The sequence below is a fragment of the Rhinatrema bivittatum genome, chromosome 1, assembly GCF_901001135.1.
Source record: "Rhinatrema bivittatum chromosome 1, aRhiBiv1.1, whole genome shotgun sequence".
NCBI lineage: Eukaryota > Metazoa > Chordata > Amphibia > Gymnophiona > Rhinatrematidae > Rhinatrema > Rhinatrema bivittatum.
In genome coordinates this window covers 532,453,850-532,468,826 of record NC_042615.1, presented here as the reverse complement: position 1 = coordinate 532,468,826, position 14,977 = coordinate 532,453,850, and the positions used below count along the sequence as shown (strand labels likewise).

The 14,977-nt window shown below is 40.9% G+C and overlaps 1 protein-coding gene across 7 annotated transcripts in view; it reads right to left on the bottom strand.

The window, feature by feature from the left end:
• The window catches only part of JAK2 (Janus kinase 2), a 419,848-nt gene that overhangs the window by 175,955 nt on the left and 228,916 nt on the right, over positions 1-14,977 (bottom strand). For all 7 annotated transcript variants that reach the window (XR_003858317.1, XM_029613659.1, XM_029613675.1 and 4 more), the window contains one exon: positions 9,353-9,360. Coding sequence is in view for 6 of the 7 variants with exons in the window: in XM_029613659.1 (XP_029469519.1) it covers positions 9,353-9,360 (8 nt within the window). In the remaining variant the exon portion in view is untranslated. The remainder of the gene's footprint in view (positions 1-9,352; positions 9,361-14,977) is intronic.

The following is a 14,977-nucleotide window of genomic DNA, read 5'->3' as shown; positions in this document are numbered from 1 at the left end:
GTTTGAAAAATAGATGGAGATCCTTAAATCTTTTTAAAATTTTCTTTATACTTCGTTGATTAGCCCACATGAGCTTATTGTAAAATGTTTCAAAGATGTCCTATGTCTCTCTGAAGATCACATACCTTCTTTAACTAAGATATATTATCTTGTTCCTCAGAAGCCTCCTAGAGTTAGGAATAATCTTTAGAAACCTCAAGTATCTTCTGGGTCATTTAACTTGATTAATTTTCTTGAGCAATTTGATGATACATTTGAAGAACGGGCAACCCTTTTGATTACATGTTCTTGAGACTGAGACAAATTTGAATATGAAGCTTTATTTCTGCTAACAGGGAGTGGGGTACAAAATTCAATATTTCCAGATGTCTCCAGACAAACCCAGAACAGGAGAAAAGCTTTTCTTCAGTTAACAGATACTGTTCATAGTTTGGATGGAGAGCTTTTTCTTTATTATCCTTCTAAGTGTTCAATAAAATTGGATGGGAATAGGTTCATTTTTTATGAGCCTAATCAATTAAAGGTATTATTGGGTAGCACAATAGCTATGGTACCAGCTTCTACTCCAGTGCTAAATTAATAAGTTGGTTTATTGTGGTTCCTATTATTTGCACATTTTTTTTTCCTTATGAATGAGAAGTTGTTCCAAAGGTCCTGTTCCTTAGTGGTTTTGCATACAGATATATGTGGACTATTGTTTCCTCTGTTTGTTTCTTGTACTATAATCTGCACATTCCATTTTGGATTTCTATTAAGCTTTATTGTTTGATATGTACATTGTAAAAGCATAAAGTGTTAAAAAAATAATTAAAATTGATTAGATATCTCCTGAAGAAGTTGATCTCACCGCCAAATGAGCCCAGATATAGGCAAGTATAATTTAGTGTGCATTCTCAGAATATGCCAGAGATTAATTAGTTAAAAGAACTGCACACCACTAGAAACTAAACAAAAGGTTGTTTATCCTCTGAATTTGAAACCTGTTCTACATGCAACAAGAAATAAATGTATATCCCCATTGGGTGTCTACATGTTGGAGTGGCATTTTTGTATATAGGCCTCTGCCTACTGACTGACTGCAGACTACGCATCCATTCTCTCCCATCAGTACTAGGTATCTCTTCCTAACCGCCTCCAAGTGCATCTGCTGCCAGCTATCTGGGGTTATTTGCAATAGTCAATGGGTGTCGTGCTGCCCATGAGACTTCCAGTCAACCCTGAATTCCCCAATATAAGCACTAGGGCATCACACCCCCATAATATCCCAAAAAACAATATTGAACCTTCTGTAGATTTATGAGTTCAAACAAGGTCACATATAGACAGATACGACCTACTTAATAAGGTGTTCTTGATTATTTTAGTTTAAGAATGCCTAAAAAAAGTGTCCTCTTTTTAAATACATTAAAGACAGAGTTATTTGGTTAGTTTGATAGGCCTGAAAAGCTGCAAGATGAATCCTGTAAAATTTTCCCTTTTGTTTTTACCAGTATCCTAATGGTTAGAGCAGCAGGCTGCCAACCAGGAAAGCCAGGGTTCAAATCCCACTGCTGTTCCTTGTGATCTTGGGCAAGTTGAATCACCCTTCATTGCTTAAGGCAGTGGTTCTCAACAGGTGTGTCGCGAAGTCCCAGAAGGTGAGTCGCAGAGCCATCAGAAGACTGATCTTTCCTCATCAGTCTGTGTAGCAGTAATGAAGACGCATCAGGCAGCTTTCATGGCAGGCAGGGACAAGAGACCTGAGCACACCTCAGAGTCCTCCTTTATTGTACATTCATACAAAGGCAGATGATGTGTCATTACATGATTGGTTCCTTTCCACATAGCAACAGACGTACTACCACACTATTGGCTTGGCTCAGGGGGGGTGTATGGATCATTTCATTGGCTGCTGAAATCTATACCTCCTGACTTTGTCCTGCCTCTGACTAGGGAACACCCAGCCCTTATTTCAGGCAATCAGGATTAATTATAAGCTAGAGAAATACATGACAGTCAGGTATCCTTTCCTAGGCAGAGAGGCTTAAGCACAAGTGATGCTTTTATTCAGGCAAAGGTCAGGGAGAAGGGAAGTTAGTGTTTAAACCCTGATGAAATGGCTTGCTGGCAAAGCTTATAATTCCCACAAGTCTGGGCAGGAGTTGGCTGACTTCTCTTTTATTGGGTATGACAGGAAGCAACTCTTGCTTTCGTCTCCTCTTCCTGGCCAGGGGGAGATTGTTCATTCCTCCTTCACCCAGATCAAAGCGCAATATCACCAACTCCTGTTCATATGGGCCCGGAAGGACATCAACTTTATCTTCCTCTGCCTGGCCTTGCAGTGAGGCTGCTGATGCTCTCTTCACCCTATGGAGCCTGGATGTGAAAGTAGGAGCATAAGGGAGAAAGGAACATGCTCTGTAGATCTGCTGCTGCTGCCTTCTCATCTTTCTCTCCTTAATGCTTCTTGCCCTCATCTGCTGCAAGATAAAGAGTGCGGGAGACTCTAGATTGGACAAGTCTTTTCTGCTGGCTGGAATCGAGGAGGAGTGGGAAATGTACTGGGCAGGAAGGCATAGGAAAATAGGAGTGCAAGAGTCTACTGGGAAGGAAGGCAAGGGGAGATAGGGAGTCAGGGGTGGGGGAAAGGAGGTTGGGGTTGCTGGGTAGGGAGAGGTGGAGGAGGGAGGAGTTGGGAGCTGCTGGGCAGGGAAGAGAGATGGAAGTGGAAAAGCGAAGCTGTGGGGTGGCTAGGTTGGGGGAGAGGGGAGCGGGAATTGGGGGATGCTGAGCAGAAAGAGGTGGGCAGATAGGGAAGGGCAGAAAGAGTGGAACAGGGACGAGAGGAGCACGGGGGAGAGGAAGTGGGGTACGGGGTGTCGAGAATGTTGGCAGGGATATGAGCATGTGAAGGGATGATTGAGTAGTTGGGAGAAGTGAAGGATGATGGGGCATGGAGGGGTGATGGGGCATGGAGGGGAGTGCCTAGGTACAAGGGTCATGCTTTGTCAGTTTGAGAAAATGCATTTCTTTTGTCTTTGGACTTTGCTAAGTGGAGGAGGAAATATATTTTTGTTTCGAATCTCCAGTTTTGCATTTCATGCAGAAGGTGGTCTTGGGGTTTCCATTCCAGGTTTTGCTTCACATTTATAATTTGTGGTCTTTTATTCTATATTCGGTGAAGGCAGGTCTGTCTGTATTCTGTGTGTATGTGATTGAGATGAGGTACTTTACTAGAGATTTGTATCAGCCTTATTTGTTGTATTTTCTCAATATTATATTGCACTGGTGGTGAATTGCTGTCTTTTCAACGGTAGGGCTACTGCTGTTTCATTTCTTGGAGTTAGTGCTGCTGAGGTATGGCAGGTTTGATAGACATGTACAGAGTGGGGTTTGTTTGTATCATTTTACAATGCACCTGGTAGTAGAGGGAGTTTGTGATGCTGTTATTAAGATGACACCAGAATCAGAATATCTTTTTTTGTATCGTGAGTTGTACAGGGAAATGTCTTAGTTCTAGTCTGTACTCACTGTTAAGAAGTGGGGGACACCTGTGGATGCAGAGCATATGCCTATATTAAGTCCCATGTTGGTCATGTGTTCAGTGTGACACGCACGTGAGCGTCATCTCTCAGGTGTTTCCTGATAGAAAAAAGCTTGAGAACCACTGGCCTAAGGTACAAACTTAGATTGTGAGCCCTCTGGAGACAGAGACATACCTAAAGTACCTGAATGTAATCCACTTTGAAGTACCTAAAAAAGCAGAATATAAATCAAACAAATAATAAATAAGTATATAATACTTATGGTATAGGCAAGGCTCATACGTTTTGCTTAGAGCCCAGGTTAAAGCATTTGATATATATAGCAAAGGAATAGTGCAATCTTGCAACATTTTTTCATTCCAAATCGGAGCACAATATGCTCTTTCCAACAAATGAAGAATTTGTCCTTAACAATAAGGACTTCTTTGCTTTTTTTGAAGGCATGTCATATTGATTCATTGAGAAGGTAGTAATCTTCTTCCTTTGTCTTTTTTTTGTCCTTCTTTGATTTCTCTATCTTCAATTTATGCAAAAATGTGACAGATAATCTTCCCAACCAAACATGCAATATTGTTGGCTAAATGGCAAAAAGATTTGGGGTAGATTTTCAAAGGGTAACGCGCGTAACCCCCAAAAATCTACCCCAAACCCCCCCTTCGTGCGCCGAGCCTATCTTGCATAGGCTCGGCGGCACGCGCAAGCCCCGGGACGCTTGTAAGTCCCGGGGCTTTCCTGGGGGGGCATGTCGGGGGTGTGTTGCGGCCGGCGCATCATCGGGGCACGGCGGGGGGGCATGTCGGGGCCGGAGAGTCATCGGGGGCGTTTGGGGGGCCGGCAGCCAGCAGGCATAACTTTCGCGATAAAGGTAGGGGGGGAGAATTAGTTAGGGCCGGGGGGTGGGTTAGTTAGGGGGAAGGTGCGGGGGGGGGTGGAAGGAAAGTTCCCTCCGAGGCCGCTCCGATTTCGGAGCGGCCTCGGAGGCAGGCTGCATGGCTCGGCGCGCGCAGGCTGCCGATTTTGGGCAGCCTTGCGCGCGCTGACCCCGGATTTTAAAGGATTTTAAAATCCGGCGCACTTTTGTTTGTGCCTGGTGCGCGAACAAAAGTACGCACGGGCGTACTTTTATAAAATTTACCCCTTTGGATTTAACATTATCTTCAGGAACTATAGAGAGAGGATTCAGAAAAGTTAAAGAATTGAGTGACATCTGTCTAAGAAAAGTACAGTATAGACAGAACTCCAGGTTTCCTGGGGCACATTTTACAAGATTCTGCAACAAGTTAGTAAATTCGGTGGCAGATTTTTCAAAATTCTGTGACAATTTTGCATAAAGATTCACATTTGACTATGCAAAAGTAGTCAATTTTTTTTAGAAAACCCTTTTTTGTTTTTAAATTAACTGTTAACTTTATCTCTTTCAGAACAGAGTTCCAAAGTGCAGGTACTGCAAATGAAGAGTCTACTTGTTCTAAACAAGCAAAATTCTTCCAATGAAAGTGATGATAAAAGGCCCTCATTTGCAGAGGATAAAGCTCTTGATGGAATACAATGTTTCAATAGTTTCTCTAAATAAACTGGGCCAGTATTATACAGGGCTTTGAATGCTAAGCAAAGCATTTTAAATAGGCAGCAAAAGGTAACAGTAAGCAGTGAAGGAATAACATGACCATACAGATACTTATACTGAGAATCCTAATTGCAGAATTTAATATTAATTACAACTTTCTCAAATACTTTAATATATTGTTTAAATATTGCTTATCTGATGTCCTAGCAGGTAGTCAAAACTTGGCTTTTTTATGAGAGAATTTGGATGACGTAAGAATGTTTATAGTTTAGTTTCTAGCCTGGCTTTATATTTTAACATTTTGATAGCATGTTGTACATTGGATTAGTTATGTTGTCTATTTTGAGTAGACATTTGTAATTTTTATGAAAAGATAATTTGCTATTGTTTATATCTTTGCATATGTAGGGTGGCTTAAGTCATTTGTCATAATGTCTCCTTTTGTGTGTTATGATTTTTTATAATTTTGCATTATTTTTAATGGTTTTTTATGTTTTATGCAGAACAATGTGTACTTTGTCCTGAACTAAAACAGATAGGCAAAAAAGAAATATATGCAAATAAATACATTGTACATATTTGTTAAAAAGCACCAACTGCACTGAGGGTACCTATATTAGTGGGTAGGAACAGGCTTGTGGAAGGTATATCATGCGAGTCCCTTATGAGAAAGAAATATTGTCATATAGTTATGATTTGTTTATAATGAGTTACATTTATTTCATGCAGTTTTGTGGTCACTGAGAAACATACTGTGTTGCAGTTCTTGCTTCATTGTCCCTCTAGCCCCCACCTTTTTCCCCCTAGTACAAGTCTGTTAAGAGTGGTAGAAATGGAGAAGGAGGAAATTACAGAAAGTACAACTTAGACTCCATTATTATGTACAAGGGTGTAGCTTGTTGGAAAAATACACACACAGCATGTACAATGCTGTAAGCATCAAAAAGAACTTCTGGGCTGTCACCTATCCCCTCTTCACAGTCCCGTTCCTCCCCCCCCCCTTTTATCCACAGCTTCCCCCTTCCCCCCTTCTTTACTAGAAACAGCCTGGAACACCTCACAGCCTATACAATCCTCCCTTCGCTTAACTTGAAGTCTGCAAGCTTCAAGGTCACACACAAAATGGTGATAGGACTTAATTAAAAGTATAAGAACACCACTTATTTAAAGCCAGCTATCAGATTCAGAATTAAATCTTGACTTCGAAGCGCAGCACAAGTAGTTTGCTAAAGTTGAAGCTGAAAACACCAGGCTTATACCCAGATGAGGTTTGGTAAAATTAATCTATTAAAAAGATTATAGACAGATCCTTTCTATAGTGATTTAACAGTAGTTATTACTTGATACCTGAGACACAGCATTAGTGATACATATGGTAATTTTTGGTTAGGTTTAGAAAAAAATGAAAGAGCTAGTGGTCACACCCATGTGAGGGAGAATGTCTGGATAATATGGCGACCATTCCAGAGAACACACGCAGTAGTTTTTCCTTATTAATTATTCTGGCAAAACCTCAGGAGTTAGAACAAAGCAAATGGTTTTGAGCATGCTCCAGCCAAGGATATAATATATAGATGCAAGGTAGGATGGGCGGGACTGCTGACCAGAGCAGAACCAAGAGAAAAGACCCAGAGTCTCCAGTACTGCATTATAATTTGTTTTGTTTGTTATTTGTTCCTAAGAGTTCTCATAAGCATTTGGTTTTGTGCATATATTATAGAGAGAACATAGCTTTTCATAGTTTCACATAAGCTGTAGTCAGTGTTATTATTTTCCTAGTGCATTTTGTGTGATCCGAACCTCAAGGCAAATACTTCACTCCAGAACACATTATAGTACACCTTAACAGAGTTAGTTTTGAGGCCAGACTCTGAAAGATATAGAAGGTATGCAAGCAGTTCTTATGTGGAACAAGAGAAGGTATTCAGAGCCTTTTCCCTCAAAACATGGCAAACCTTCTCTATTTGAATTCTTTGAATTCATAAGATATCCTGATGGATACTTTCCGGGAAGCCAGGAGGACATGAAAAATATCATAGAATTCATAAGAACACATTAACATCCAGTTAACATCCAAGCTATGAGACCTAGAGCAGTGTTTCCTGACCAGCCTAATCAAGTGTGTCACGCAAAAGTCACCATTTCTTGATGCTCAAATCGAGAATTGCACCTGGGTTCTGCTCTCAGCACCTCACAGCAACAAAAGACAGCAGCAGTGGCTGAGAACCTAGTGTCAAGCATGTTTCTCCTTGTTACAGCATGAGCTTCAGAGTGTAGGAATTAAAGAGCAGCATGCTGGGCATGGATACACATTACACATACTCTCTCTCCCCCCCTCCCCCTCCGCAGCCTCTCCTTTGAGTCCTTTCAGCCTGTCTTATCCCCCGGCTGAAAAAGATGGACACAGCATGCACTAAAAGTTACTCATTGAGTATTGGAAGCTGCAGCATTTTAGGAGCTCTGGCAGTCACGTGCAGCAGCCAAGGTAAGTAATCGATCTGGCTACTCACACCATATTGACTTTTCCCTTCTCCTACACTTGTATATAAAGGAAACTGGTCCATTGTGATGGGTTCCTGTGTGTCTCCATACTCTCTCTTTTTGTTTTAAAATTTGGATGAGATTGGTGAGGCTTTCAGTGCTTCCCTAGCTCAGAGTCCTTTTCAAATCTGTATTGCCTGCTCTGCAGAGGTTAGTGTTCCACATGATATTTTTGTTAATGTAGGTTTGCCTTGGTTGCAAAACACTGGCTAGCAAATGGATGCTTGGATAAAGCATTATGATCTGGTTCTACAAAATCAAAGTCAATGACTTGCCTGCTGGTTTCTTAATGGATATAACTCTTGAAGGACTGGAAACATTTGCCTCAGCTTCGCCATTTTTAAGAAGGATATATGCAACGCTGAGCGTGCGGTTTGAAATTACGAAATAAAAGAACAAGATTTATGGATAACAACTTTGAGCTGAGATGAGCGGTGGGCAAGCTTCTTTCCCCTGATGAAGAATTCCTTCGAAACCTGGCCATGTCAGGCTAACATGCTGCTGTGGACTGGTGCCTCAGTGTTTAATAATGTGGATGGAGTTAAGCTAAGTACACTTTGGGTCATTGTTTGAGAATGTGCATAATGAAGGGAACTGTTTAAATTTCTCAAATTTCTCATTTTAAGAAGAATGAAGAGTTATTTTTGGTAGCGGTAGACTTTCCCATTGTTTTTGATAAGAATTCATTTTTGACAAAATTTAATGAATTTAAAAAAAAATTTATAAAAAATGTTTTTAAATAAATAGTAAACAAAATATAGGGGGATGGTGGTTGTTTGTGATTAAATCAGGAATAAAGTTAACCTGGATGGTAACTTTAAAAGTTTATGAAACAACCGCTTTCCTCTTTAAAAACTTTCTTGTAGAAAGGAATTTTTGTCTGGAAGGAATAATTGGAAAAACGTTTGTGACCCGATTTTGGGACATAAGCATATAGAAGAAGAGAAGAAAGAAAAAAATATATAAAAAATTGTGAATGTGGGTTTTTGAATGTGTCTTTGGTAGATTTACCTACATTAGTGGATCTTGGGGTTGGTCAGCTAAGAACTAGGCAGATCATAGTTACCCTAGGCTTTTCTTAAGATTTAATAAGGTTTCTGCAAAAAGGGAAATAGTAAGACATGCATAGAGAAGACCAGCACACCAGTGAAGGGAGGTGTCTGACAGTGGGCTTTCTTGTGATCTTCTCCTGGCACAGAATTTCTGAACCTTGCTATTCAGCAAAACTGTGAATGGATTTACCTCAGGTGCATTCCATTTAAGAAATATCTTGTCCATCACATTCTGATCCAGGGACCACTCATGGGAGTCTAGGATCATCATCATCATCACAATTTGTATAGCACAGGGGTGGCCAATTCTAGTCCACGAGGGCCACAAACAGGCCAGGTTTTCAGGATTTCCACAATGAATTTGCATACCATTGATTTGCAAGTCTATAAAATCATGAATGGACTTGAACAAGTTAATATAAATCTGTTATTTACTCTCTCAGATAATAGAAGGCCCAGGGGGCACTCCATGAAATTAGCAAGTAGCTCATTTAAAACAAATCAAAGAAATTTCTTTTTCACTCAGCGTTTCGTTAAGCTCTGGATTCATTGCTAGAGTATGTGGTTACAGCAGTTAGTGTATCTGGGTTTAAAAAAGGTTTGGATAAGTTCCTAGAGGAAAAATCCATAAACTGCTATTATGGTAATTAATAAGCAATAGTAGCTTGTGATTTATCTAATGTTTGGGTACTTGCCAGGTACTTATGACTTGGATTGGCCAGGAAACAGGATACTGGGCTTGGTGGACTCTTGGTCTGATCCAGTATGGATTATCTTAGTCTTTTTGCATGCACTGCCTCCACTGTATGAAATATATTTCATGCATATTCACTATGGATATCCTGAAAACTTGGCTGATCTGGGGCTCTTGAAGATCAGAATTGGCGACCCCTGGTATAGCGCATACCAGATGTATGCAGCACTGTACATATACATATGGATAGCCCCTTTTCCTTGAGACCTGCAATCCAGTTAACCACAAGTATGTTGTTCTTAGTGTTATCTCTTCAAACAGGAGAATAATCTTGTTTTTTCTTGCTTGTTCACTACACCATTATTTGAACCAGGACAATTCTGTTGGTCATCAAATCTCTGAAAACATTTAGTGTGTTCATTAATGCCTCTAGTTGCAGAAGATATGAATACCTCATTTCCTGGATAGACAAATGGTCCTGGGTGTGAAGCCGAAGTATTTGGTTCATGGGGGTGATATGAACCATTGAAGCCATATGGCTTAACATTCTCAACTTGCAGTAGCTTAATGTTCTCAACATGTCTGCTGTAGAGACATCTCAAAATCCATAATTAAAGGAACTGCATTCTCTGAACCAAAGAAGATAGAAGATGCTGCAAAACATTATGGACTCTTGCTAATATACTGTTGCATGCGCTTCCAACAATAAGTGCCTAAACTGCAATAAACTGTTTTAAGATGCCAAACTGACTACCTTTGACCTCATCTTAAACAAAGGGTTCAGACAATGATTGATTTACTTATCTTAGAAGATTTCCAAAATATGCAGTCATCTAAAACCAATCACATCTTTTAATGCGAGTCACTGCATATTCATACACACATCGAATATGCATCTATATTGTTAATAAAAAGGGACAAGAAGAAAGGCATCTAGCCACAATCTGCCTGTCTTTTGATAAACCATATCAGAAACTACTTTTTCTTGAGTGCGGTCCCTGCTTCATCTCCCTTGCTGCCAGTCTATGTGAGGAGACAGGAACCAAAAACTCGGGTTCCAGTGTTGTTTAATGTGTTGCCAGACCTCCAATAAATGCTACTTGCTTGTGCTGGCTGTCTTCTAACCTAATAAGAGACCCAAATTCTTCAGCAGTTTCATAGATGCATCCAGAACACAATGAGGTTTCCCTAGTTCAAGAATATTCTAATTAAAATAATCTGTGAAGTTATTTAGTTCTTTTAAAATAGCAATCTGATGAGATTTGATTAATTTGATCAATAAACATCGTCACAGAGTTTAACACATTGAGGGGGTCCATATTCAGGGGCATTTAGCTGGATAACTTGAGTTATCCAGCTAAATGCAGACTTGAATATTTCTGCCATTTATCCAGCTAAAATTTAGCTGACTCGTTATCCGACTGAAATGTAGCCAGATAATGTAGGAGTGTTCCATGGGCATTCTGGGGTGGAGTTAAGTCATCCAGCTAACTCTGATATTTAGCTGGGTGCCACAAAACAGTCCTAAAATTAGCCGGATAAGCTAGCCAGTGGCTGAATATTTCCCCTGAATATGATTTGAAATGTCTTTTGTTCTATCTTCTTAAATTCCTGAATATCTATTGTGTTATCAGTGATAACTGCTACACAGTTTTTGGAAACTGAATCAATTATAATTGATAAACCCCAATATATATTTAGATAAACAAAGCACCTTTACTCTAAATTAATAAACTCAGTTATACCTTGATATTTAATTTATCAATAGATGGAGTTTATATTTCTTATACTGCTAACTCTGCAACATTCCTTCACCATGGGCACTAATTCTGTGATCCTGTTGGTGGGGAGTTTGGCTTTCACCAAACTGTGCCTAGTAGAGCTCTGAAACTCTAATTAAAATGATTGGCTCAGAATGGAATTTGGGTAATTTATGATAAACCTCAGCCACCTTAGCTTCCAGATGATATTAAACATAGAAACATAGAAATGACGGCAGAAGAAGACCAAATGGCCCATCTAGTCTGCCCAGCAAGCTTCACACATATTTTCTCTCATACTTATCTGTTTCTCTTAGCTCTTGGTTCTATTTCCCTTCCATCCCCACCTTTAATGTAGAGAGCAGTGATGGAGCTGCATCCAAGTGAAATATCTAGCTTGATTAGTTTGGGGTAGTAGCCGCCGCAATAAGCAAGCTGCACCCATGCTTATTTGTTTTACCCAGACTATGTTATTAGCCCTTATTGGTTGTTTTTCTTCGCCCCTGCCGTTGAAGCAGGGAGCTATGCTGGATATGCGTGACGTATAAGTCTTCTCCCATGCCGTTGAAGCAGAGAACTATGCTGTATATGCATTGAAAGTGAAGTATCAGGCTTATTTGATTTGGGGTAGTAACTGCCGTAACAAGCCAGCTACTCCCCTCTTTGTGAGTGTGAATCCTTTTTTCCACATTTCCTCTTGCTGTTGAAGCTTAGAACATAGATTTTCTCACCTTGGCCCAAGATGTGCTCCTTGACCAGCCAACAGGCCAAGTAGCGAAAGACATGAAAATCCATACCACTGATGCTAGGCCAAAAAGCAATACACAGTACTAGAGGTGGAAATTACCTACCACAAATATGAGATACTTGTTGTGACTGAGATATATCTCTATATGGATGTATACATCCTTGAAGTCAAGAGAGCATAAACAGCCTCCTTTATTTAGAAGAGGAAAAATGGTGCTAAGAGAATTCATATTGAATCTTTTCTTGAAGAGAAATTTGTTCAAGGCCCTTAGGTCCAGGATAAGATGGTATCTTCTTAGCTACCAGGAAGTACTTGCATTAAAATCCTCTCCCTCCTTTCTTTGGTGGAACAGGTTCAACCACTCTGGCCTGAAAGGAGGAGAGCTCCATTTGCAGCAATTCCTTATGGCCAGAGGAATGGAAAACCCCTTCAGAAGACAATTTAGTGGGATTCTGAATCTGTAATCTGCAACACTCCTTTATAATCTAGAGCACCCAGATATCCAAGGTTATCACGGCCAACAGTTTCCTTAAAATTTCAACCTTGCCTCAATAGGTTGGTTGCTCCAAAGACATTGTTCTGTAGAAGCTGTATGGCTCTCACATAGCTTTTGGATAGGCCTATCCATACAGCATTGCAATAAGCCATGGTACTTAAAAGATATAATGATGATATGAATTTTCCTTGTCATATCATAACCAACTTCAAAGTGTCCATCCTTGAGTGGAACATCTTCAGAGCCTTGTTGAATAGGATGAAAAAGTACTCCAGCCGTTGGTACCACAAAGTAAATTGAGTTCAACCCTGACCCCATTGAAAGTTCAGAATTTGAATCACCACCCCTATATGCAGCAGCCATACAAAAATGTCAATCCATATGGCTTCCCCTTATGAAGAGACTGACAATGGGAAACCATAAAGTGTCTGAAGAAAGGATGGGAAAAACTCCAGAGTACAGCCATACCTGACAACTCCTAAGACCCACTGATTCAACGTAATGTGGACCCACTTCTGGTAAAAAGCTGACAACAGCCTGCCTAGCATTTGTACTGGAGAATGGTCTCCTATACTTTCACTAGAAGGTCCGACAACTTCCAGACTGCCACAAGACTCCATTCTTACCTCCCTTCTTGGGAGTTCTGAAAGGACTGGACTCTACTAAAGGGTTTAGACTGCTGGCCATTTGCCAACTTCCCTGATTTCACAAGCCTGGAACCCCCTAAAGCGGCTCCAAGCTGAAGCTTATCATAGTGCTCTCTTATGATTGTCTTCGGGCAATCTGTGAACTTTCGTTTATCCCCATGCTTTCATCAGCTTTTCTAAATCTCCAAAAATAAGATTTCTCTAGAAGGAATGTTTGGTCCATCTTGCCCTGGAAACCGAAACCACTGATCAGTTACATAGCCACAGCAAATGACAGGCATCTATAATGGAAGCCATACTTCTAGCCGAAGACTGGACCAATTCATATGAGGCATTCTCCAAAAAAGCCACCTCCAGTACCATCTCAGCTGCATTTTCCAGGATCATCCCCGTACATTGTAAGACACTTTCTGTATGTGCCTGTATGTGTCCTAGCAACAATACCACTGTGCACAGCAGTCTACAGCACCAAACCAGCAGCCCCTATCTTCCTATCTTGAGGGCAGGGCCCCCTTCCAAAGGTATAGTGGTCATCCTAGTGACAGCACAATTGAGTGTATCCACTTGAAAAAATACCACCTTTTCCCTTTTCTGAGCTAGGAGGGATACAGCTTCGCCAGAAGCTTAACTCTGGGACATCCCATTACACAGAGATCAAACCCTTATCTATACCACAGAAACGCTTTGACTGGTTTTAAACATGACATTATCAGGTCTTGTTCTGCATTAACAATATAAAAAAAAAAAAAAAAAAAAAAAGGATAGGAGTCATTCATTTTTGCTGTGTCCAGTGTTCTTAGAGACTGTGAAACTCTAGGAGAAAGTTCATCTTTGTGGAACAACCAAACAATAGCTGAATTATCTTCCCTGAGGGAATATTATTCCTCCTCTGACTTTCCCTCCTTACCACTTTCTCTTAAAACCTTAAGGTCCACAAGCAACACAGCCGAAAGTAAGGGATTTTCTCCCCTCTCAATCCTCCCTCTACTTCTTTTCTCATTCTTTTGCTTTGGATTCCCAGGAGGAGTTCCCAGGGGAGGAGAGGTCCCAAAAGATTAAAACCCACAGCTGCACTCTGCGCTATAGAAAAGGGCCTGATGCAAACACTTCACAAACTCCGTGGGAATAGAGACCAGAAAGAAGAAGGAATCAAATCATCAGAAGAAATGGGAGCTGCTCCTCTTGGAACTCCACCTGGAAGAGCTGCAAACCAGACCGCTGCAATGTCCCAGGCCACTGGAACCGGCACAGGAGGCCTCTGCTCTGGCCTACTTCCTTCTCGCGATTCCAATATGGCCACTGTTCCCATCACGACAGCAAGCACACTGGCAGGAGCGACCTGCAGACAACCCCATCAATGTGGCCCTTATGGTACAGACGACTTGTGTGCTGCCCTGTCTCCCTCTCCTCACCGCAAAATTTACAAAGGCTTCCCATTCCCAGTGTCAGACAACATTATCCACATGCACTACAAACAGAGAACTTCTTGCATTCCTAAAGAGATGCCATCACTTCCTCTCTTGCCTCAGCCCAAAGTCCCTTAGACAGCAAACCATACTTCTGCCTTTCACTTTTGTTTTTTTTTGTTTTTTTTACAGCCTTAAAAAGCAAGAACCAGGCACAGCTAAAATTAGAGAGGGGAGCCTTGTTTAGACCTCATTTTTCTTTCTTTTTAGGGGGAGGAGACACCATTGAAGAGGAAAGAAAAAATATGGGGGGTGGAAGAGGAGTAACTCCATTGACTATAGCTGGGAAAATCCCTTTTCCAACAGCTGCGCTCAACCAAGGGAGGGAGTAACAAGACTTTCACACCTCAGGAGCTGCCATCCAAATTTCTGTCTTCTTCATCAGGTCTAATCAGGCCTCAGCTCACAGAATGGGATGCTTGCTTGCTATCTGCTGAAGACAGAGAATACTGGTAGGCTAAGGTTAACACAGGAGCCTATTA